Source organism: Sciurus vulgaris (genome assembly GCF_902686455.1).
Source record: "Sciurus vulgaris genome assembly, chromosome: 10".
NCBI lineage: Eukaryota > Metazoa > Chordata > Mammalia > Rodentia > Sciuridae > Sciurus > Sciurus vulgaris.
Genome location: NC_136470.1, coordinates 118,720,337 through 118,747,308, shown reverse-complemented (window position 1 = coordinate 118,747,308; position 26,972 = coordinate 118,720,337). Strand labels below are relative to the sequence as shown.

The 26,972-nt window shown below is 38.2% G+C and overlaps 1 protein-coding gene across 10 annotated transcripts in view; it reads right to left on the bottom strand.

Moving 5' to 3' along the window:
* NEK11 (NIMA related kinase 11) overlaps positions 1-26,972 on the bottom strand; it is a 349,893-nt gene that overhangs the window by 129,619 nt on the left and 193,302 nt on the right. For all 10 annotated transcript variants that reach the window (XM_079101293.1, XM_079101289.1, XM_079101291.1 and 7 more), the window contains one exon: positions 4,779-4,939. In XM_079101293.1, coding sequence (XP_078957419.1) covers positions 4,779-4,939 — 161 coding nt within the window. The remainder of the gene's footprint in view (positions 1-4,778; positions 4,940-26,972) is intronic.

The following is a 26,972-nucleotide window of genomic DNA, read 5'->3' as shown; positions in this document are numbered from 1 at the left end:
CCATCCCTCCCTCCCTTAGCAGAGTTCGATGCTCTCCCTATCTACCTCATGGCTTTTTCTTTCACTTTTAGTTCTGTCTTGTCATCCACCTCCCAGAGGACCTAAGATGACTCAGAATGTAAAGTACTGAGAATAAAAGGAAAGTTCTGGGAAAGTTAGCTGCTACTGTCACAGTAATTAAAATCTGATTAAACTAATGCTTCACTAATAGCAGGAACTCTTAAAGCATCTACCTTCACTATGGTCTGATCCAAGGGTTCCCCAGGGGAACCTTAGGCCTTACCTACCCCATATACAGTTTTCTCTCCGTGGCCACATTTCAAGCAGAGGAGCACTTCTGTTTTTCCTAATGCTTTGGTGTTCAGAGAGAATTTCAGACCACTGAAAGATTTGAAAACTTCTGAATTAGCTGGAAAAAAGATGGGCCTCTGCAGTCCATCTTAGTACGAACAAACACTGTGATCCCGAAAAGCCTTTTAAAAACAAGCCCCACTGAAAGTGGCATGCATTAAACACAGCTTTTCCTGAGGGAGTTCTGGGTCAAGTCATTATTGACCATCTCGTATGTGTATTACTGGTGCATCTGAGCCATTTATTAGTCTTAGAGAGAGAAACAATGGCAAGGCAGTAAAGGAAAGACAGAAGAATGAATGCAAACACTCAACAGCCTGAAGCCCTAAGACATGTCCATCAGAGCACATGAAACACTTTCAGTGACAGGTCCTACAAATTCTGTGGAGAACCCCGTTGTGATGGCAGCTGTAAACTCCATTCTCCTGAGATCTAAGAGGCTGGTTCAGTCTGGTGACCACTGACTTCACAGACTAGCCTTCAACAATATGATAACAGCTTATGATAAAGGTGTTATTGATGTTTGCTTATCACAGCAGAGGAACAACTGGCAACCAATAGCAATTAGGTGCTTAACAAAACTGCTTTGGAGATGTTAATGCTGCAAAGATTGTCATGACTGGCACAAAGACTCAGGAATCAATCACAGAGAAGCCTGTGGCTGTTTATATTTCTGAATACACTTCCCCCTCAAAATATGATTCCCATCTGAAGAAAATGGAATTAATTTTGCTCTGATTATTCACAAAAATCCACATGGGTATGATGACAGCAAAACAGACCCTAGCATGCTTAGGGTTCAAGGGTAAGACTGGAGAGAAGGGGAAAAGAGGTCAATCTCAGAGAAGGCTGTAGGTTTCACACAATTCAAAAAGTGAAGTGATTGGGTCTCTGCACCAAGTTCTGGAGTATAATTAATGTGTTGCTAAACCCCAAATGGAAGAACTAACATCCACAATAACCTCTCACCACCACCTTTGGGAATGGAGAAACTACACAGTTCTTAAAACAGTTCTTAAAACACACACACACACACACACACACACGCACACACACACGCACACACACACACAAAACAATAACAACAAAAACAACGGAGCTGGGCTCGAGCTGAAGCAGGAAGATTACAAGTTCAAGATCAGCCTCAGCAATTTATGGAGGCCCTAAGCAACTTGGCAAGATCCTGTCTCAAAATAAAAAGGGCTGAGGATGTAGATCAGTGATTAAGTGCCTCTGGGTTAACTCCCCAGTACCAAAAAAAAAAAAAAAAAAAAAAAAGACAATGACCACTGCCAACAAAAACAGGGTTGTGATCACCTATCTCTTTTACAAATTACTTTATTGTGATTTCACTCCTGTTTATGCCAAGTCCATGCTAAATTGAAATGCCTTCTGTAGTAGGAAAAACACTGGCTTGGGAATATGACTGCCCCGGGCAGGAAGCATGGTTCTAACCCTTACCCAGCTGGACTGCTGGCAAGTTATTCCTCTCTCAGAAACACACTTCCCTCATCTGGAAACAGGAATAAGAACAACTCTCCAACAGAATGTTGTGAGACAAAACATCACCATGTATGTGAGAAGCCTTAGCACCTTGCCCCAGCTGATTACTTTAAGTCAACGCAAACTGTCAAGTAACATGTGACAGATACACAGCCCAGAGAGCAAAATTCCTGCCTTCATACTTATCATCTGCCTTAAGACACAGAAGAAGGGATTTTTAAAAATACTACAATTGTAAAATCTTGCCTTAAAGAGTTTTATCAGCATCATAAAAAGGTCACAAGATGGCTGGGTAACCTCACAATAATAGCTAAGTTATTACGTATTTATTAAGTATGTAATTATGTTCTGGAGTCTATTATAAGTATACCAATTATTTCATTTAATCTTAAAATCACTCTATGAGGTAGGAGCCATTATGTTCCCATTTTACAGATTAGAAACCAGAGGCACAGTAAAGTTTAGTAACTTGCATGTGACCCACAAGTGACAAAGGCTAGACTCAGACATAAGCAATCTGATTTCCAACCCTAGGTTCTGAAAACTATGGGAAAGATGGAGCATCCCCCAGAGTTGATAAAGTTCTATTTCTTGACTTTGGTGGTGTTTGCAGTATACTTTTTTCATGTGGTTTTCTGAGTTGATTTTATTTTATTAAGAAAATTGAAGCTCTGCACTAATTTCCAGGATATATAAAAACTTAACATCAAAAAAAAAAGGAAAAAATAACCCAATCAATAAATGGGTTAAGGAACTGAACAGACACTTCACAGAAGAAGATATACAAATGATCAACAAATATATGAAAAAATGTTCATCATCTCTAGCAATTAGAGAAATACAAATCAAAACTGCTCTAAGATTTTATCTCACCCAAGTCAGAATGTCAATTATCAAGAATACAAGCGACAATAATTGTTGGCGAGGATGTGAAAAAAAAAGGTACACTCATACATTGCTGGTGGACTGCTGATTGGTGCAACCATCATGGAAAGCAGTATGGAGATTCCTCAGAAAACTTGGAATGGAACTACCATTTGACCCAGCTAGCCCACTCCTTTGTTTATACCCAAAAGTCTTAAAATCAGCACACTACAGTGATGCAGCCACATCAATGTTTATAACATCTTCAATTCCCAATAGCTAGACTATGGAACCAAACTTGTTGCCTTTTAACAGATGAGTGGATATAGAAAATGTGGTACATACACACAATGGAATATTACTCAGTCTTAAAGAAGAATGAAATTATGGCATTTGCAGGAAAATCATGGAACTAGAGACGATCATGCTAAGTGAAATATGCCACCCAAGTGGTGGGGGGTGGGGGGTGGGTAGGAAAGAATAAAGGAACTTTGGATTGTTTGGGGAGGAGTGGGACAGTGGGAGTGGGAAGGATGGTAGAATGAGACAGACAGTATTACCCTGTATACATGTATGACTACACTACCAATGTGACTCTGCATCGGGTACAGCCAGAGGAAGGAGAAGTTGGGCTCCATTTGTGTTTAATGTGTCAAAATGCATTCTACTGTCATGTATAACTAATCAGAACAAATTAAAAATAAAAATGAATAAATAAATTGATGCTCTGAGAACAAAAATTACATATGAATTGCATATGATGTATTTTGCAACCACAGGCTCAGAATAAAGTTTCTATAATATTGTAATAACATTTGTTTCAGTTGCTTATACCAATGGCTTAGGAGCAAATGGAAATTTTATTTTCAATTTATAATAGTAGGTACTGTTTTTTTTCCACGATAAATTGGAAAAGACAGAAAAATGCTATAAGGAAAGTTTGCATTTTGGCATTCTGAATCTTACCCTACTTTCTTTCCATGTTTTTGTTAATAATTTGTTTATATTCTCATGTATTTGTCTCTTAAATTCTTTCATCCTTTCTCTTTTTCTCATCTCTTTCTCTGCTTAGCCTTACACCTATGCACTACAGTTTCCCTCTCCCTTCCATTCTCTCCTTCTCTTAAATAGACCTTGAGAAACATCACTTGTTGGTTCTATTGCACGTTATGATTGATTGCTCAGTTTTCATTAAAAATGGCTGAGCAGATTATATATACAACCTTCTCTGCATATCAAAAATCATCTCCCCAAATTGTTTCCATTGACTCAGGTACTCCCGATTGACTTTTATTTTAGTAGCTGAATAGTTTCCAGTTAATAATAAAGCTTCTATACCTCATGGTAGTATAGGAAGGATAGCCAGGCTTATGGTTTAAGAGGAAAATGATGTATATGTTCATAAGTTTCCCATAGACATCTGTTTTCTCCTCTCAGACCTCTTGCTTAACTCTCCTGCAGACACCCAACAGAGAAAACATATGTCAGTGCTATTTCTTGGCCTATCACTCACATTGGGCTTAGCCATGCCACAATTAAAAAGATCTATTATAAGGACATACACTTAGAAAGGCTCAGCAGTGTATGTAAGGATGGGCCCTCAGAAGCTCAAAGTAGCTAGAAAGATCATCCTTTATGTCCAGAACGAAAGTCAGTCTTTGCCAATTTGTATTTGTACGACATTTGTAAAAGAAAGACTCCAAAACTGATTACCAGGCAGAAAAACATATTAAAAATCGCATTGTCCCTTCTAAACAGATATTTGCATTTTGTATTCAACATATGAGGCACTTCTCAGTAAGCAAACAAGGTACTGAGTATCATCCCCTTGCTCCTCCAATAAGTGCTATGTATGTCGGTCCTTCCCTTGTCAACAAGGCCCAGAGCAGATTCTTAGAATCCTACCTGCCTCTACCCCTTGGAAGATTTATACATGGAGCCATCATAAAAATCCTACTGCTCCTATCCTCCACTTCAGGTTTTAAGACTTCCTTCAGTCCTTCTGAGATTTAGTCAGTGCCTCAGACAATTCCGCTACTTCTGATCGGAGTGTTAGGTACCTGTTGGTTTGTTCTGCAAGCTGGCTGGGGTCCCTCATCCTGGAACTCTCCCTCCAGTCCTGACAATACTATTTCTTCTTCCTGCTCCTCACTACCTTCAGAGCAGGAATCAAACACATCAGTATAATACTCTTCAGCCACAAGTGGGTCTTCAGGGATTTCTGAAATAAATAAATAAGAAATCACAGTCATTAAAATTATAATGAGGCTAGGATTCCCCAGGTTGTCCCAGAGATGTATGTTTTGTTTGCACTGACAAGGCTTCCATGGAGTGTAGGGATGAATCTTAGGTTCTTGAAAATATCTGATTGAATAAACAATAAACACTCAACAAAATGAAACTAGTGGAGGAAAGGAAAGACACTTTCATTTACAGCTACTTTTTGAAGGTAGGAGATAAAACCCATGAAACAAGAAGAAATGGTCCTATTTTAACTCTTCATAATTGGAAACATGAATCCTTATTACAAATAAGGAGATTTAGGAGAAAAATAAGGGCAAAACACACTGGTAGAAAGGCCTTATTACAAAACACCCAAGTTTTTAGCAGAGACAGTTGGAATGAAACTATGTTAGCATTCTTCTGGAAATTTCTTTCTTAAATAAAATATTAGTAGTGGGACCAAACAAGATGGATAGGATATATAGCAATGGTATTTTGGCAAGCTGGGGAAAATATCACAATTCTTTTCTAACAGGTTATGAAATGGAGTTCATTCTGATGGGTCCTATTTACACTGACAATAACATCTATTTTTAAAAAAGGAAAAATAAAAAGGAAAGGATACCCACTTCAGTATGCCAATAACCAGTTACTAGACACAACATTGTTAGTAAATGAAAGAAAATTGGTATTTACAGTAATCTTCAACAAAGAAAGGCCAAGGATAGATCACAAGAAAGTATAGCAATATCAACTCTAATTTGCTAATGGGGGCCTAGAAATAGAGAAATATCTTTGGGCTGGGAGCGGAAGAAATTATATAATGATATGTTACCAGAGCAAAACAGTGGGCATTTTGGACTTTGCACCACACTCTTATAAACAAAATTATTCTTCTAAATTGTGACATAAAACACTGTTTTTCAATTCATTTTTGATATTTTTTTGTCTAGTGGGAAAAACATGGAATTCAGGGTCTAAGAATTAAGGTTTGAATCTATCTCTAGCTTCTTGAATAGAAAAAAATCTGGGTAAGATACTTAAACTTATTGAGCTCCAGTTTCTCCAGTAAAATTTACATAAGGGCAACCTATCCAAGTAGTTAGGAAGATCCAATAGTAAGATGCTTTTGAAAGTATCTGTACATATGGAAGCTTCATGCAAATACTCACTCTATTTCCACAAGTGTGAAAATGGGTTTTTCATTAATCAACTCCAGAATCCTTTGAAAGTAAAATACTAAATGGCTGTAGAATTTCCTGGCAAGGAAAGACTTTAAAATCTGTTTGTTATCTGTGTTTTTCACCAAAATTTAAAAGGTTATGCAGTGGAATCAAAATTAGTCTGTTCAAAAGACAAAAATTATATATACTCAAAACTGCCTTTGCCAGCTCTTAGCAAGGGGCATATTGGGGATCTTACACATTCATTAATTTCAACACAGCCTGTTTTCCCCTCAGATCACTGATTTTCAGTTGAGTGCCAAATGAGATAGATGATTTGGAAGCAGGAGCCATGCTTTATAAAAATATTTAACTTGCATTCAGAATGATAATAACAACACAGCATGAGAAATATATGAAAGCTAAAATCCAATGAGAGAGCTCCAGTTTTGCCACCAAGTAGGGGCACATGCTGAATGGAATGGTGGACAGAGTCCTGTGACTTCCATATGACCTCCTCCTCCCTGGACTCTACTTGAGTCTCAATGTCTCTTTCACAGATGCCCATCCTTTCCCTCTCCTTGTTTGCTTCTACTGTTTCTCCCTCAGTCTTGGGTCTCTTTATAGTCAGTCATTCATTTAGTTTTTCATACCTTTCCCCTCCTGCATTCCCTTTTTCTCTTTCTCTTTGTTCCTCCCAACCCCAACTTTGCTTTCAAATGAGAGTACGATGCAGTAAGAAACATATTCTATGTTGTTCCCAGTATACAGCAATGTACTTATATTTGTATATATACATGCGTATCTTTAGAATAAAAACAAAAGTTTCATGCATCAAGGCTTACTACCCAAATTACATGTGCCACACTCTAGTGTTCTCCATTCTATTCAGGTCTTTAAAAATGCTAGTTGTAACTCCCTAAAGTAACTCCTCCATCTACAATTTGTTTTAGAATGCTGGCTTGGGCATCAAAAAGACCTGCATCTGAATCAAGACTTAACAATGGCTCCATAACATTGGGCATTAATTAAACTTTCAGCAGTTCAGATTCCTCATTTATAAAATAGAGATGAAAATATTCATCTCACAGAATTGTGTACTCTTCACCATGTTATGGTATGTACCCAATAAATGTTAGTTACTAATACCCATACCAGGAAGAAATATGAAATTACACAAACACAAATACATAACAAGTGTAAATAAGTTATTCAAAACAAGATCAGACTGGGATGAATCCATCTCCAGCACTTTTTAAGAAAACTCAACTTAACCTATGTGCTGCTTAAAAAGGGCTCAGTTTCAGTGGGAGAAGTCAAAAGAAATGTAAGCTTGCTTAAACTGTGTTTGTCCAGCTGCATGTTATTTGTACATAAGCCCAATTTGAAGCCGTGTTAGGCTAAGCCTCATTTCCACTGTCACAGCGGAGAAAATGGGCTGTGATAAATAACTTTCATTTCCTCACGCCCTGAAGTCAGCCTCATAACAGATGCACCGCAGTGACATTCCAGATCGCCTGTGCTGGATGGGCAGTGACAGAGTGCGGGTATGAAGGAATCCAATAGTGGCTGTCTGAGTTTGGACAATAATGTTGCAAATCCAAGCTGGAGAAAAGGGTGGCCTCTGCAAATCCTTCAATTAAGACACACATAGATCGCTTCCTCTAAGAGTAGACTGAGCATCAGCATCACATGCAGGGCCTGTTAAAACAGTGCACATAGTGCTGGGCCCCACCCCAAAACAGTTGATTTGGTAGGTCTGGGGTGGTAACTGAGAATTTCCGTATCTAACAAGTTCTCAGGTGATACTGATGATGCTGGTCCAGGGACCACATTCTGAGAACCACTGCTGTAGAACATGACCATTTCAAAGAAAAGTGCTATCATATATTATATAGAAACACTATAATAAAATACATAAGATTCTATACTATTTTCACATCTTCCAACCTTCGTTTGTTAAAGACAACATGAATGACATAATAAACTTTATTTTAAAAGAGCTCAAATTGTGGTATTAGTTGTCTGAATCACAATCTCCATGGAGTTGTAAGTAATGTGACTAATCCCATTTTATTAATAGGGAAGCACCGGAGCTCAGGGTGAGCGGCCCAAAGTTACAGTTTTTGTGTTTGCATAGCACTGCACATTTTCATAAGCACATTCATAGCCATTATTCCATTTTATCTTTGCAATGACTCCTCAAGTTAGACCAATGACATTTTTCTGACTTTTTCATATAGGAAAAGTGAGGCTAATAACCAACCATAGCTGCATGCATGGTGGACATGAGATTAGAATGCAAATCACCTGAATTCTTTCTTTCTGCCACTGAATTAGTGCTATATTATGATTAACTAGGAATTTTCATCTTTGCTAGTGAAACTTTCAGATTAAAGTTGTGACTGCCTTCCCAGTAATTCTAAAAGATATTGGACAACAAGGGATAGAGTTTTGACTTATGAAATAGAAAAAAAATAAAATAAAAAAACTGCAGCCTAGTCATCCTGGCAAATTGCCTTAAGGGAGCTTAGGATATTGAACACCAGGGGCCCTCACTCACTCAGCCCAATTCTCACTCCCCTCTATCTCAGATATGCTCTAATTTAAGTGTGCATCAGAATTGCCTAGGAGGCTCGTTCAAACAGATTCCTGGTTCCCATACTTGGCACTTTTGAGTCAGCAGGTCTGGGATAGGGCCTGAGGTCCCGCATTTCTAATGATGTTGCTGGTCTGGTAACACACTTTGAGAACTACTGCTCTGTCTCATAAGGACTTTCAAAGAGAAAATGACAAACAGGTGCAATTATTAAATAAAAATTTCCCTGTTCCTTCAGCTATCATGGTACCAGCTATTTAATCTTCTCAAATGATCAGATATACATTAAATAATTTTTCTTAAAGAGTTGATTTTCATAAAACAGGAACTTCACCCAAAGGTAAAATAAAATTTTCTCTAACAGCAAACAACCAAAAAAACTTAGTTACTTGGGAAGAAGATCTTAGCCTGTGCACTTGCCACCATCCCAAATGATTCTAAGCATTGATAAACCTTGAGCAAATGCATGTGACAGGCTTGGCAGAATGGTTCTCAAAGGGTAGGCCCAAGAGTAGCAGCAGCAGCAGCACCTGGAATCTTAATAGAAATACACATTCTCAGCCCCTCCCCATCTCTGATCCACTGAATCAGAAACTAGAGTAGGGGTCCAACCATGTGCATTTTAACAAGCCCTCCTGGTGATCATGACGCACACTTAAATTTGAGAACCACTAACTTAGCACAAGGATAGGCACTTCATTGTTGCTCAAATAAAAAATAATTTCTACTAATATCCAGGTAGACAGCAAACTCGAGGAGGGCAGAAACCATGCCTGCCCTGTTCACCAGGGTGTGCCCAGTTCAGGGTTCAAAGTAGACACTACAAACTTATTGTTGAATAAATGAATGTATAATATCTAAAAATAAAGCCTTTTAAACTGTTACATAGTATCATATGCAAAAAAAATTCCTAATCTTTTTAGAGGGGGGATGTTGAAGAGAGTAGGAGGAGAGAAAGGAGACATTATTTTCCCTAAGAGCTCTGCTTCCTTTCCACTCTCTCACATACTTTGAACTTATTATCTCAGATGTATTCAAACCTTTGAACAGAAAAACATTCTCTGCTATGGTTTAGGCTTGGTCCCCATCTCATGATGCTCTTGGGAGGTGGTGGAACCTTCAAGAGGTGGGGCCTAACGAGAGGTCTTAGGTCACTAGGGCCATCCTCTGAAAGGAGATAGTAAGACCCCAGGTTTATTTTTTCTCTTTTACTCCCTGGCCTTGAAGTAAATGGCTTTTCTTCATCACGTGCTCTCCACCTTTCTGTGCAGCCTCATCCCAGACCCAAAAGCAATGGGGACAACTACCCTTGGGCTAAACCCTCCAAAATTATGAGCTAAAATAAATATGTTTCTCTTTATAAGTTGATTATCTCAGGTATTTGTTATAGTAATATAAAGCTGACTAGCACTTTTTCATACTAAAATATCCAGCAACCTCCAACAGGCCTACAAAGTTGGAGGACTCAGTCAGGATAACCCAGAATGCGATGGCATGCACTGTGGATTTCTCCAGGTGCCCTGGACTTTACTCCAGCCACAGGATTACACTGCCTCTGTTTGCATATATAATAATAGTGTCAGAATTAATGTTTGCTGGGAAGAGTGAACAAATGACTTATGATTTGAGAAATCCAACAGACTCACTTGCACCCTCCCATAAAGTAAAACAATACCCAAAGATATTTTTTTCAAATGGTTCTTACTATATCCAAACTATGGGGGAAAGAATTTCTTTATATAGAGAGGATGCTATTTATTTTAGCTTTGGTGGGCAGTCTGGGCGAAGGTCATCAGCAGCAGCCAGCTGCCCGAAGATGTCCTTTATTTTTCCTTTCTTTCCTAGTTTTCTCAAAAAAGGATAATAGCAATATTATAGCAAACCAGAAAATATTGAACAAAAGCTATTATACAACTGTAATAAGAACAAACCAATTTATTGTTATATGTCAATGTGGCTTCTCCAAAGACCATGTACTGTCATTACAAATTGGGAGTGACAGTCCTCAGAACAATAGTTACTTTTACACTGACAAGCAGGTCTGAAAGAATTTCCCATTCTCCTAAAATTGACATTTGTGGATGTAGAAAAGATTGCCCAAATTCATTTTTTAATAAAAAGTGTTTTAAATAAAAATGTCATTTTCTCATATGGTAGAGAAACCTATCATTAATATGTTACAACCTTCTCAAAACAATAGTGTAAAAGGCAATATCTTGTGAAGGGATGTAGACATCGATATTTTTTGACTGAGCTGCCTCAAGTTCCCCCAGAAGCCCCACATTGTGCAAGGTGGACACAAAAAAAAAACTGAAGCCCAAGTTAATTGACAGTATCCGCTGCTTCTGACAAAGACTACGTCCTGTTAGCAGAGATGACATGAAGTAGTGATGAGAACAGGCCATAGGGTGATAGAGGTTCGCATCCTGCCTCTGATCCTTATTGGCTGTATGACCTTGGGCAGACTCCTTCTCTCCCCTGGGTCACAGTTTTCTCATTTGTAAGTGAATACAGTGGATACTATTGATGCCCTGCCAAATTGCCACACCAAACACATTCTAAAACAGCATTGTTGCATACATCCTCTGGCTGCTGTGCTAGCTTCTAATTAGTCAGCTGGGGTTTCCATAACAAGATATCACAGATTGGGTGGTTTAAACAATAGAAATTTATTTCTCACAGTTCTGGAGGCTGGAAAGTCCAGTCCATCATCACAGTACAGGGTTGGAGTCCTCTGAGGCCCCTCTGAGGTCCTTGGCTGCCTTCTTGTTGCCTCTTCACACCAGCCCTGGTGACTCTCTGTGTGTCCTAATCTCCTCTTCTTATGAGGACACCAGTGAAATTGGATTAGGGCTAGCCTAACAGCCTCAATTTAGCTTAGTTACTTCTGTAAAGGCCTGAACTCCAAATAGAGTCACATTCTGAAGTACTGGGTTTGGACTTCAATATATAAATTCTAGGAGGACACAATTCAATCCACAGCAGCTGCTAATAGCACACAGATTCCTCCCTTTGCAGAGAATTCTTTGCAGAGAATATCGCATCCGGGAAGCCTTCTTATCAATGGAGGATGCCTCCCCTATGCCCCAGGGCCAGTCTTGGCCAGTGGCTGACTTGAGGTAAAACCATCTCTGTGATGTTACTCCTGCTCCAGATCCCTACATCCTTGGTCAGCAATGTCCCCTGCCCTGTCCAAACATAGCTCCTAGCCCCATTCTAGTCCCCCAAACCTGAGAGCTCTCCAGTAATAAAACACTGGCACCAGAATATCCATCTCAGGTACTGTTTCTAAGGAATTCAACCAAAGACATGGGTATTATATAATATCTTAACTCATAGCTACAACATAAAATATTATAAAAAATAAGTGATGCTATATAGTAAAATAAACATCTCTTAAAGGGAAAACACCATTGCTGGCAAAGTCACATTCTTTTATATTACAACTCTAATCTTCAGAACTCCTAGGAAGCAACAGAGCCCACACCTAGGGACACTGCTATAGAGAGTCATTTATCAGCCACCTAAATTTTCTTTCTTGAAAGCTAGTCCACTGGTTCTGTTCAAAGTCTTCTTAAAATGATCCATCTATCACAATGTCCAGAACATAGAATGCTCAATAAATGGCAGTTATCATTACTATAGCAGGTAGAAAGTATCAGTTTTCTTAATAGGAATGAGACTTCTTCTTAAGAAAAACTATTTAGAAAAAATACCTGACATAAATACAAGGAAAGAAAATTATAATTACTTTTGACATTTTGTTTTTGTTTTTGCAGTTCAGGGGACCAAATCCATGACTGTGCACATTCTAGGAAATGCTCTACCACTGAGCTCTAGTCTCAGCCCTTGTCTCTAACACCTTCTGCTAGAGACAAGTGAGGGGGAGAGGTCAGAGCCAAGGAGATGTGGAATGCTGTGCTCTCTGTGAGATGCCAAACTCACCAAACACTTGGTATAAGTTTAAAAAATATGTCATATTTGATGTCTGAAGAGATAAGAGCCAGTTGGAGTCTTTGGCCTGAGAACAGAGGCAGAGGTGAGAAAGGCCTGCTGCAGCCAGTCTTCACCAATTATGAAGCCAGCTCTAGACCAGCTGCTATTTGAGCCAAGCATCCCAGGGATGGAGAGGTCCACCCAGATCACATCATTATTGGTATGCAAAGGGAGGATTTGTATACAAAAAGTCAATAGTAGAGCTGCTGGAGAAAAACACTCCTGAGGAAGAAGTAGCCTGTCATTCAGGGCCACAGCTGAGCTCCACCTACTGGATAAAAAACGTACCTAAAACCTTGGCCTCCCACACGCCCCATAGCCAATGAGGGCACTGAGTCCTCGTGATATACCTTCCCTGCATTATTTGAAGAAAAGGACTAACTCTTTGGCACTTCACTGATCTGGAAAAGTATTTGGTCAATTTCTAAATGTCGATTCAAACATACATTGGATTTTTCCTCTTCGACGTTTGAGAGCCATCTTTCTCCGACTGTAAACCACCAACAGGTTGATCAAGGTTATTCAGTGAGTCATTGGCTGGGCCTAAAACTCTCTTCTTATGGTGGCCTAGTTTCCAGTGGCGGACATTAAGATTGCTTGTTGGAGCTCAGAAATCATAGAGATTGAAGGATACAGTCTAGGACCAGCAATCAGTCCTTTCCTTGGTGAGTCATCCCCTTTTATGGATACCATGGGCTCCTGTGGAGGTCCCAGAGAAGCTGTTACTCCACATTCCAAATGCCTGCTGCATCTCTATTTCATTACAAAGAGCCCCCTTCTGGGGAAGCAACTGTAATTTTCAATCACCATAACATTTAGTGGGGCTGGAGGCTTGCAGCTACATTTGCTAAGGAACATTTTGAACCAATATTCAGTCCAGGCGAGAATATGGACAGCCCCCAGTGAAATGAACACATTCATACTCTGAGGGAGAAATGAACATTCCAGATATCTTTTAACACCCAACTCCGCAATCACCTCAAATCTCCCTCCTCCACCTTCTTACACAGGCTACTGCAAATCTTGCCTAAAGCACTAACTACGTCATTCTCCCCTTTCAATGACTCCCGCACTACAAATAAAACTCAGTACCACAATTTCAGCTTGGCATGCAAGGTTTTCTATCATCTGGTTGCAACCCCACTGTCCCAAACCTGCCTCCCCCTACCAGTGAATCTGGAAGCTCTCATCTCAAAGGATCTACCAAAAAGGAACTCTGATAGGTACCCCTGGGTTGGGTCCAGACACCTTTATTTTTCTAAAGTTTTCAAGAGAATTCTCATATGTACCTGTGGGTCAGAATCAATCTTGGCTTTTGTAACCTGAACACTACATTTTTCTTTGAACTTGCTCTAGCTTTCTAGTTTCATTCATTTAAAGTGCTGCTCCTTCTAGAACGCCCTGTCTAGAATGGTGGCCACTACACAATACTCTTATTTAAATTAAAATTAGTAAAATTACAAATTCAGGCACAATGGCAACACTTCAAGCCACCTGTGACAAGATCAGAGAGTATTCCCAACATTGTACGAAATCCTATCAGATAGTGTTATTCTAAAGTGCTGTCTTTAAAAAAAAAAAAATAAAGTGTTTATCCCTGCTCATCCACAGCCCTATTTCAATTGGGCTAGATTTCTTTGAAGTCCTGGGATGCAGGCCACTTCATGTCTCTGATCCCTCACTTTCTTCACCAGCCAGTACACCATCCACCCATCAGCAAACCTTATTATGCCTGCAAGGAGAAGATGGAGCTTTGTACACTGTAGAAACTCTAGCTCTCACACTTCTGGGTTTAGCAGGAAAAAGGCAGTGGATCCATCACCCACCAGTCCAAGGCCAGAGCCACATCAAAGGACTTAGCACATCAAACCTAATCTCTGAGATGCCTTCCTCTACCTCCTTTTACACAATATCTACGTATCAAGCTTTATCAGATGCCCAATGCTACCCTTGGCCTCAGAGAAAGGCAGTTCTTGGATCTCCCGGGTCCCACAGTAGACAACATCTTTCATGGCAAGGATCAAATACACCTTGTCAATAATATCACTAACTACAAGTAGAACAAACCTAAATACACACATTATACTTACAGTCTTAGGGGAAGGTACACTGCAGTTGCTTTGTTTTACATCTCTTCAAGGCTTCTTCTCTGGCAAACAAGCCATAGGTTAGTGCCTTGACCTTCTCTAAAATAAACCTTCAAAACGAGGGCTAAAATTAATTATGTTGATTAGTTTAGCCTACAGCATCACACATGAGGCTATGAAAAGAAATAATTTTCTTAGTCAAAATGCATATTCATGACCCTTTCTGTATGAAGAGCTAAATTAAGTACAGTACAGTACCTTTTTTATATATAGGACAGCAGTTTCTGTTTTTCACAGTGACATCTCTATATTTGATTAAGGGCACAAAAGGCTCTCTGTTCCCCCTTCACACAACACACACACACACATGACAGAAATAAGCTCCATGATCTTTTTGGAAGTAAGTCTCCCCTGAGCACTGGAGTCTGTGATTTTATCCTATGTGTCAAGAGGATTTTCCTCCAGGCAAAACTGTAACATTTCTCTAAACTTTTTTTTTTTTTCTTTTTTCTGCTTTGGAGAGCAACAGCCAAAATGGGTAAAATTTGTCTTTCTCCACCAGATTCAGAGAAATGAACCCACTCTCTGAAGAAGGGGAAATACAGGAAGACAGCACAGAGATCCTGAAAGAGTGGTGCAACAGCAGGATGCTGTCTTCATTAGCAGAAGACACCTTGTTCAACGACTTTAGGCAATTGGTTTAAGTTCCCTGAGCCTTAGACATCTCCTCTGTAAAACACGGAGAGTAATACTCAGCAGCCTAAAAATCAAGAGCCTGAACTAGATGATTTCAGATTATTTTTATGCTCTTAGGCTTACAAATTTATGACCTGGAGTAAAGAAATTGTTACCAGTGTTTCAGGCTGCTATAACAGGATATCATAAACTTGGTAGCCTAAAGAAGTCCAAGAAAAAGGTACTGAAAGATCCAGCTTCTGGTGAGGGCACTTCTGGTTTGCAGACATCCATCCTCTTCTTGTATCCTCAGATGGCAAAGAGAGATGGAAAGTAAGCTGCTTCACATGGGCACTAATCCCTCATGAGGGCTCCACCCTCATGATCCAAGCTCCTCCTGAAGGCCCCCATCTCCAAATGCCACCCCAATGGGGATTAGGGTTTCAATATATGAACTGGGGCAGTTGATGGGTACACATGCAGTTCATTACAACCAGAAATTCAGACTCCTGAATTTCTGACATGCTTAGGGGTAATGGAGATGCTTGCTGGGGTGAAGGTGATGGTCCATGAACTGCACTTTAAGTAGCAAAAGAATAGACCACTGCTTTCTGCACCTGGCCACCAAGTATTTGTCAAGATGTGGGATTATAACTAAGATTTTCATGAAGTTAAATAATTTAAATTGACAACAAAATTAGGCCTCTGTTTTTCCTCACTTACTTTACTCACTGTATTTCCTTTCTTTTATGTACATCAGAGTACATTTGGCAATTTATTTGTTGTAGAGAGAACATCTTGTAAGTCAAATAGGATTTCCTAGAGTCATAATTTCTCTTTTCCACCTCCAGTCTCCTAGAAAACATTTGTCTCTCATTGGCAGACCCTCTCTGTTAACTAGCTAGCTGGAGGCAGTCAGGAAACTGCCAGAAGATACTTGCTGGCATAAGACAGTCTTAGTTCACCAATATGAAGAGGAAACTTTATACAACAAGGCAGGCCAATGATCACAAAGGAAAACACAAGGGAAACCTGGTGCATAGATATCATGGGCATGGTGTTCATATAAAATTTACATAAAGGAAGTGCACATCTTGCATATCGGTTGAGGCAAATTTTTCTGATTGCACTTAGGAATTGTTACTATGGCAAGTCTACTTTTTTCCTCGGTAACCTGTACTTTTTTGAGCTGGCTACTTCCCATTGAAATGTTGATCTGGTCAGAGATCAAGGTAAGCTTAATTTTAAAAGGAACTCTTTCATAGCTATAAGCTCTGAAAAAGCTTCCATTTATATGCTTCCAAATTAGAAAAAGAAAGTTTTATATAAACAAATACATACACATATATACATGTATGTATATGTGTATACATATGTAGACAGATATAGAATGTGTTATATATACACATATATGGAGAGAAAAAGATTGATTTTAAGGAAATGGTTCACATTTGAACAATTATGGGAGTTGGTAAGTCCAATATCAGCATGGTAGGCTGCCAGGGCAAGACAGCCAGTGGAGACTCAGAGAAGAATTAGCATGACAATCTTAAGTGGAAAGCAACTCTGGGGCAGAATTCCCTCTTCTTTGGGGAAAGTTAGTCGCTTTTTCTCAATTGATTGGATGAGGTCCATTGACATTATGGAGGATAATCTGCTTTACTCAAAAATCTAGTGATTTAAATGTTAACCACGCCTAAAAATCACCTTCACAATAGCATCTACTGGTGTTTGAGGAACTTCTGGGTACTGTAGCCTAGCCCAGTTAACATATAAAATGAACCAGAGCACTCTTTTCTAACTGGGATTCTGACATATGAGATGAAGTTGTCAAAGAATTCAGATCTCCTGCTGAGGCTGCAAAAATCTAACAGTAGAATCTCAAGCCTTGTCTAGTACTGAGGAAATCCTGACACTTAAACGCTGACTTTTAGGCAAGGGTGATCACCAATTTCTTAACAAACTACTATCAGAATCTGTAACCTTCTTGCAAAGCTCTTTGTCTTCAAATATTCTGAGGAAACTGAATGATGCTCTGGAAAGTTTCTTTTTGCTGTCATTCTCAGAAAATTCTTGTTATCTTCTCTCTCTCTTTTTTTTCTTGTACCAGGGATTTAACTCAGGGACACTTAATACTTAACCACTGAGCCATATCCCCAGCCCTTTTTTGTACTTTATTTAGAGACAGGGTCTTACTGAGTTGCTCTGTGTCTTGCTAAGTTGCTGAGGCTGGCTTTGAGCTTGCAATCCTCCTGCCTCAGCCTCCTGAGCTGCTAGGATTACAGGCATGCGCCACCATGCCTGGCTGTCATCTTCTTTTTGGAGTTTTCAAAGCTATCTGGTGTATCTTGACCCACTAGTCAGATACACCAGATAGCTTTGCCCACCATGGACAGAGTCAGGCAAACAGGCCACTTTATAGAATGGTGCCTGAACAAAACTTCCTTTTGGCAGATGAGGTGCTTTGTGTTATACATCATAACGTTTTCCTTACTGACTACTGACATGGTGATCCAAATGGTTATCTTGTTACACAGCACACCAATAATAATCACCATTTTTTTTTTTATTAAAAGCCTAATTAAGGGAAAACTAGTAAGAAAAACCCAACCATATCTCTTGTAATACCCAGAAAGTACTTCCAACTTTTTGAAAAGCTAGGTGCTTCTGAGATGAAGATTGTGGTGAAAGTTATTTCTTAGAAAGGCAGTACGAAGCAGAGTTCCACAAGGCATAACTTTGGCTTAATCTCATGGAGCTTTAGGGACAATGAACTGGGAGTGTTTACAAAGACTGCCCCTGGGGAGCTGAGGGCTTGGGAGTGACGGTGTCTTCCCAGGCAGTTCTGGCCGTCTTTAAGTACAGGCAAAGTGGGCTCTGGCACCTACCCACAAACTAGAGAGACACGTGTAGGAGACTGAACATTAAGAAAATGGCACAGAGATCACTGGGGTGTGGACAGAGCTCTGACGGAAGGCACAACAGTGGGGGCAACATTTCCTCCCGACTCCTGACTCCATTCAGCTTTTCCCAGCTCTTTCTTTTGGCAATTCCTCTAATCAGACACCCGCTGCCACAGCCACACACCGTCATTAAGAACAGATCATATCCTTTTGTGCATGAACTGCTTAACCTGACCCGCATCTCCAAACACCTCTTGGCTCTCAGCTCTTGGACCAACTCTTTTACTTGCTTATCATTCACATTTCAGCTTGATCTAATTCCACCCAGTTGTGACTTTGCCTTTACCCAACCCAAATTCCAAAGGCAAATGAATATTTAGGTCTCCTCAAGTCAGGCCCACCCATCCTGGTTAATTCCTCAAGGACAGCCCATCTGCCCCATCCTTCCCTCTGATTCACCTGGCCTCCTCACTTGAACCCAGTCCCTTTGCAGTACCCCGATTTGCTCAGCCATGGTATTTACTAAACTTTAATTGACATTTAGCTGATAACTTTCCTAAGAAATTGGCACCCACAATGGATAAAATCTTGAAGTCACAAGGTTCAGCGCCCTCTCTCTGTTAATATTCCACTCTCGATCCCTCGGAGCATGTGTCTGTGCATTGCCACTCACCTCGTGCTGCAAACCATGAGAAAGCCCAGGGCTTTCCGAATGATTCACATCAAATTCTTTCACAAACAGCAGGGCTAAGTCACTGCACTAGAAAATTAATTTTGCCCTATTTAATAACTAGGGAGAAATAGATATGTTGTACATTTGCATGGTAATAGTATTAAAAGTTTTTGTTTGAGTGAAGCCTAAGCCAAGTTTCAAGAATGGAAGGAGAATGTATAACAAGCAAATTTCTTTTCAAATTGACATTTTCCAGTGTTGCTAGTTTATCTACCGGTTCATTCAGAATACAAGGCAATAGTAGAAGATGACCTAGGCTAAGGGTCAGCAAATTATAGCCTGCACGTCAAATATGAGCTGCCTGCTTTTGTAAATATGTTTGGATGGAACACAGCCACACCCCATATTGTCTATGGCTGTTTTGTCTCTATATTGCCAAAGTTCAACAGCAGAGTTGGGTAGTTGTATTAAAGGTGGTATGTCACAAAGGTGGTATGTCACAAAGCTTAACATATTTTCTATTGACTATTTAAGACAGTTCATCAATGCCTAATATTGACAATAAGTAGCAGCTGCTAACTCTGAATAAATATTGTACATAAATCATGAAGCTAGGAGTAGACTTTTTGTTCAAATTCCTAATTCCAAAGCATCCAACCATAAGTAAACTTGGAAATTGTTACACTTTATGATCAGTGAAGCCCAGAATCCCCATTGTGAAGCACCTGAGAGAACTCTTGTTTGAGCCTGTTCTGGATTCAAAGAAATAATCCAAGGAGTGAGAAAATTACTTTTAGTATCTGCTTTCAGCTCAGGAAGTTAAATCTTACTCAAACAATAATCCCCATTGATGAACCCTTCCCTGGAAGTCATTCAGGACAGGGACAAAATTCTGTGCAAGGCTGTGACCTTCTAAAGGCTATAATTTCTGTGATCAGGTAAATAAACGATCTCTACCAATTAACTAGGGAGATTCAAGAAAACTTTGTTTCCACTTTGGGCTTTGGATAGGAAAACAAAAAAAGACTTATGAAAAATCAAAACCCCAAATGTAGACTGTGTTTAAAAATCTAAATTTCTACCAGACAAGACTCTGGAGGGATATTTCTACAACCTGCCATTTAGCATTTGCTCAGAGAAAAATCTCCCCTAATGATAAGCTCTCAATGCAAAATAACTTACATGCTCCAAACAATGTTGCAATGAACATATAAGTTTACAAGGTTTGCAAAGGTACAGGAATATGTTTCTTAAGGAGGATATATTCTGAGAAAAGTTTCACAAGGTGATTTCATTGTGCATGAATATAAATGAATGTACTTATACAAACTAAGATGGTTACAATGTCCTGGGGCAATAAAATCTTATGGGACCAGCATTATATATGGTCCACACAGTTGACAAAATTGCCATTATGTGGCACAAGATGGTATTTCTGGAAATGCTGGGTTGAAGGGTCTTCAGAGAGAACCCTTCTCCCAGTTAAGTGCATAGTTTGCTCTTTAATTTAAGTCTCTATTAAAATGCTACTCCCTATGCAAAACCATATATGTGCAATATAATGAAGAAATAGTGAATACTTATAAAATTATATCTAGATCAAGAAATTCAGAATTAATCAATGCCCCAGCAATACCATCCCCAGATTTCATATCCCTACTTGGTTGTAACCTTGCTTCTTACCCTAGAAGTAGTCAATATTTAAAGTTTTATGGTAATTACTTTTTTGCTTTTCCTTATAGGTTCCAAACTATGTATAATTTGTAAGTATACCAAAATATGTATATATTCTAAACTAGTTATAATTTGATATAATCTGATATGGTTTTGATGGTTATGTAAAAGGAATCAAAGGGAGTCTTTTGGGTCTTCTTTTAGTTATGTTTACATGATTTATCTATGTTGTTACAAATAGTTGAAGTTACTTATTTTCACTGTTGTATAGCATCACAATATATGACTATACTATAATGTTTACAAAATAAACATTTGCATTGTTTCTAGTTTGGGGTTATTACAGCATTCTTGTGTGTATCTCCTGGTGTACATATGCATATATGTTTCCAAAGAATACACCCAGGAGTTGAATTGTTGAGCCACAGGATGTGAATCTTCATTATATGATGCCAAGTCTATTTTCTAAGGAAGATGTACCAATTTATATTCCTACCAGTAATGGACATGTAATTTGTCTTTGTAGTTCCTCATACCTGACAATACTTGGTATTCTCAAATGTTAAAGTTATTGTCCTTTTTTGAGTAATACGTACTAATATCTCAGTGTGGATTTTAATTTTCCTTTTCTTGATTTATCTTACATTAATTATAGATTGGAAGTTTCCATCAGCACACTAAAGATGTCAATGACTAAGACCTCCATTATTTCTATGCTATTATGTCAGCAATTAATTTAACTGTCATTGAGAGCAATTTACTCAATTTTCTCTAGATTTCATTTAATTTTTTTTTTGGTAGTAGTAATTGAATCCAGAAGCTGTAGTTCTTTTTATTTTTATTTATTTATTACCATTAATATTTTTGTGGTACTGGGGATTGAACCTGGGGTTTTTAGCATGCTGGACAAGCACTTATCCACTGAACTACATCCCCAACCCCTCTCCCCTCTCTGGATTTTTTTTTTTTTTTTTTTTTTTTGGTACTGGGGATTGAACTCAGGGACACTCAACCACTGAGCCACATTCCCAGCCCTAATTTGTATTTTATTAGAGACAGGGTCCCACTGAATTGCTTACCACCTCACTGTTGCTAAGGCTGGCTTTGAACTCTTGATCCTCCTGCCTCAGCCTCCCAAGTCACTGGGATTACAGGTGTTCCACCACACCTGGATCTACATTCTTTTAAGAATGCTACATCTTTGGTTGCCTGGAGTTTTAATATGATGTATAGAGCTGTAGATTTTATTTTGTTACATGACATTTGTGGATCTCTTGAATTTATTGAATGATATATATCATCAATTCTGGAATTTTCCCACCTACTATTTCTTGAAATACCATTGACAATTCTTTCTGGGATGATTTTAGGTTTCCAATAAGATGATTTTAGATTTCACTGGACCCTTCATTTCTTTTGCCCTTCTTTGGTAATTCCCATGTTTTGTCTCTCCATGCTATACTATAATGCCTTCCGACTTTCATTCCAGTTCATTACTTTCTGCTTCAGCTATATCTAATCTGCTATTAAACTCACTGAGTTAATTTCAATCTACTGTATTTTTCACTTCCATACTTTTTTTTTTCTTTTTCTAATAGGGTATAGGCTTTTTTATAGTTTCTTAATTCTTGCAAATATGTTTAAGTTTTTATTTATTTATTTAAACATAGGGAACATTATTATTTTATAGCCTATGTCAGATAATCCTAGTATCTCAAGTCTTTGGGCCCCAATCTAATAAAAATCTAGTTTAGTGAAAACTTGTTGAAATTACTCAGTCTATATTATCAGAGGTAGAACTTCACTGTGTTTTATATGTAAGATACCATATCTTATTTCTATTCGTGTTTTTCCTTATTCATTTTCTAACTTCTCCAGAATGCTACATTCCATGAGATTAGGAACGTTTCTTTTTGTTCTTTCTTTTTTGGTACTTAGGATTGAACCTAGGAGTACTTTAACACTGAACTACATCCCCAGGTTTTAGTTTGAGAAAGGATCTTACTAAGCCACCCAGGTTGCCCTTGAACTTGCAATTTTCCTGCCTTAGCCTCCCAAGTCACTGGGTTTAAGGAATGCCTCCCACGCCACTCCCAGCAAGAACGCTATTTTTTTTTTTAACCACTGCATCTTTCAACAACCAGAATAGCACTTTACATATTATCTTATAAAAACTGTTGAGTGAAAAAGGTGTATAGCTTGGTAGTAGAATGCTTACATAGTATATGTGAGGCCATAGGTTCAATTCCCTGAATTATAGTCAAAAAAATTTTAAAAATAGTATAAAATATTTCCTCAAAACTATTATGTCATTTGACCAACAATGTATAAACAATCCTGTTTTCTCCACATATCTGATAACATTGTATATTCTCTGTCTTTTAAGTACTTGCCTGTTTTACAAAAATGTGACATCTTACAGTTTTAGATTTTTACTGATTGATTTATTAATAAGGTTGAATCACTATTAGCCATTTATGGTAGTTCTTCATGAAAAGTAATTTTCTTTGTTCATTCTTCAGTTATATTTTCATACTGATCCTATGAAATAGGTAGATAATCATGTATCCTTTATATATTACAAAATGTATACATTATAAGAATTGCAAATATTTTCTTTGTTAATTCTCACTTGTCTTTTATTATATCTTTTGCTATATAGAGGTTTTGCATTTTATATAGACAATTCTATAAATCTTTTGTGCTTTCTGGGTTTATTTATAATTCTAAAGAAATTTTTTACTCTAAGATTTTTAAATTATTCTTTGACTTTTATCATTTAATGTTTTATACATTAATTTTTCAATTGATTTGACTTCACTTGTGCAGTATACAGCAGGAATCTATTTTTTCAAACAAGAATTTTCCCAAGAGCACTTATTTAAATACATCTTCTTTCCTCACTAAATATTTTCATATGTTAAATTTGCATATATATTTAGGCAAAGTTTTAGATTCTTTATTTTACTCTATTGGCCTGTTTATCATTGAATCTCTGTGGAAAGTCTTAAAGATTGCTGATAGGGTACTTGAAAAACACTTAAGAATTTTATATCACAGTAAAACCTAGATATTTTACTAATTACCATTTTCCATATTCTATTCACTATTTATCATAAAAAATAATTATCATAATTACTTCAACTTCAAAAGCTTTCAGTACATTACCACACATAATAGTCATCAAATCCACATGAAACATGTGTTCTTACTCATGCATTAAGCAAATAATTACTACACACATTATGCAAATCACTAACTATGCTGGTTAGTAGGCATAAAAATGATTAAAATTGACAGAACTCTTACTTTCACAAAGTATGCAGAGCAAAGGCAAGGTTAAAAATGTCTTAAATGTATCCATATTCTCAAATATACATATGGTATACATATATTAATTATATATATATGTAGGTATTACATGTATATATGCAAATGTTGGGTACTATAGAGGAAAATAACAGGTTTCCAGAATCAACTCACTGCACCACACAACAGCCTTTATATCATCTATGTGAGTCACTGGGATTGTGCAATACATAGCAGTTACAACTGTGTGCAGTGGACTTGGGAGTGATAATACAGCAAGAGTAACACATGGGATCTAATTTCTACCTGTGGCTTTGGGAAGGCTTCTCTGACATTTAAACTGAGGCCCAAAGAATAGTAGGAATGAGCTAGGCACATGGTGAGATAACATGGTGTAACGTCCAGGAGAAAAGCTTTTCGCATGGTAGGAAAGATGTGGGCACACCCGAGGACAAGAAAGTCTGTGTGGTTGGATCGCTGGGAGTAGAGGTGCTGAACACTCTGGTTTTCAATGCTAAAGCCAAGAAAGTCCCAGGCAAACTGGGTTGCCTGGGCACCCTACCAGGATTGAGATGGAGCACAGCAGGGGTTGAGGTGGCGGTGTGAGGGGAGTGAGCAAGCAGGGGCCTTGGAGGCTGTGGGAAAGTTTCTATTTTTGACCCTATGCACAACAGAAAGCAATCAGAAAGTTTTAAACAAGCACTGGCAAACTCTGATTCACAGTTTTAAATCACGTTGGTAGGCACGTGGAGAATAAACCAGTTGGAGATTGGAGACTAGCTGGAGGCAAGAACAACCCACACTCAAGCATCCTGATGACAGAGCCCAGAATCCATTTTATAGCTGACAATGTGGAGACTTGGAAGAGTTAGGGAACTCAACTGATGTCACGGGGGCAACGTGGGGTGGCTGGACTCAACCTCAGACCTTCTCATTTTATGTCCTTGATTTCTTATAAACAAAACAAACAAACAAACACCCACTGGACCAATGTGTCCAATTGCATGACAGGTGGGATGAGTTTCTTAGAGAAATAAAAGGGGAAGATATGTTTTACATTTTATAGATGCTGTGCTTTCTTCTATTTAATCAATTGTAAAATAATTTAGAATACAAACATAATTCACAGTTAAAATGGTGGGGTAATTACTATTAAATATTTACCTAGAAAAGATATATTTATGAAAACAATGCAAATGGCATGAGTATTGTCTTGCTTCACTCAATAAAATGAAAATGATTATTATGAATGGGAAGGAGAAATATTATCAATATTAGAGTAGGAAAATGTGATACATTTCTAACCCTCGGATCTGAATGAACAGACTTCTGTTGACAAAGTCCTAGAACACTCTGCAGGACATAACAAGCCTAGCCAATGGAAGAAATGCACATCAAGAAATACAAATTTTATCCCAGTGGTGCTTTTGCTGTGCCCTCAACTAGAAGTGTGTTTATTCCATCAATACATTAAGTGCCTTTGTCAAATGCACCTAATTTTCATAAGCCATTCAGCCATCCAGAAAATAATTTTATGTCTTCCATAAGAGAAAATTAAACAAAATAAGAATGTACTCATTTAAGAATATAACTGGAGAAACTGAAATAGAAGATAGATACATGTGTAATTTATCAATGCTGACATAGTACAATCCATCTAAAGATGTTCTCTGAAATCTGAGGCCACCAGGGACAGAACACATTTCACTGTCACCATACCTTTCAGTGTATGAGGGCTTAATTTCCATGATGATAAAAGCTGAAAATAAACCTGCTATAATGTGTTGATTGCATTTGCTGATGTTACAGCTCTCCAGGGACTATTTTTCTGAGCATTTAAAGAGAGCACAAAATAATTTATCAGATAATTTGCATCTTATTTGGGATTCCTTGATGATGAATAAACTGCTGTACCCAGCAAATGCTAGAGCCAGGTATTTGGGTGATTGATTGAGAAACTCTTAAACTCTTTGGGAGAAATAAATAAGTGGATGTATTTTACCACATAATTATCCCCATAGGAGGCCCCCTCAAACAATTGCAACTATCTACTTAGCACGCAAAATGATGGGGTTAAAGCATAAAAGTATTCCATCTCAGTAAGTCTGCAGGTTTTTATGCCCATTATAATAACACTGGCAACATTAATTCTGTTTATTAATGATTTCCCTCTCATGAAATTTGAGAATAGGGCTTTACCTTACAGCACCCTATTTGTGAAATGGACTCCAGCATATCATTATCCCTTTTCCAGTGTATTACAAAATTTTTATCAGGGCAGTACAAATGGAGAAATTATTCATGACGTCCTAGGATAGTTAGTGTTTACTCTTTCAGTTTCTCACTTCATGCCGAAAACAGTAGCCCTCAAAGAGTGGTCTGGAGATACCTGCAGGTCACTGAGGTGCCTTCAGGGTCCAAAGTCACTATTTCATAACATCATTAAGATGTTATTTGCCCTTTTTCCTTTATCCTCTCACTGGTACACAGTAGAACCTTCCAGAAATAATATGGCATACAGTATCACAAGAGTATTCTACTAGGCTTGTCAGTACAAACATCATAAAAATGTAAAATAATGCCACTCTACTCAATACATTTTTTAATTTTGGAAAATGTAGGTGATTTTTATAATAAGTATGCCATTTCTGTTAACATGTGATAGGTTTATTACCGTTACTTTTAAATGACTGCTTTAAAAATTCCTGGGTTTACTGTCTGATACAGTATATATCTAAAATCGTATAAAGCAGAGAAGAGCATGAGGGCAGAGCTCTCGTAAATGGGATTAGGATCCTTAAAAAAGAGTCCAGAGAGATGCCACATCCCTTTCACTATATGAGGACACAGCAAGAAGGTATCACCTGTGAACCAGGAAACTGGCTGTCATCGGACACCTAATCTGCCAATACCTTATGTTGAACTTTCCAGACTGCAGAACTGTAATAAGTA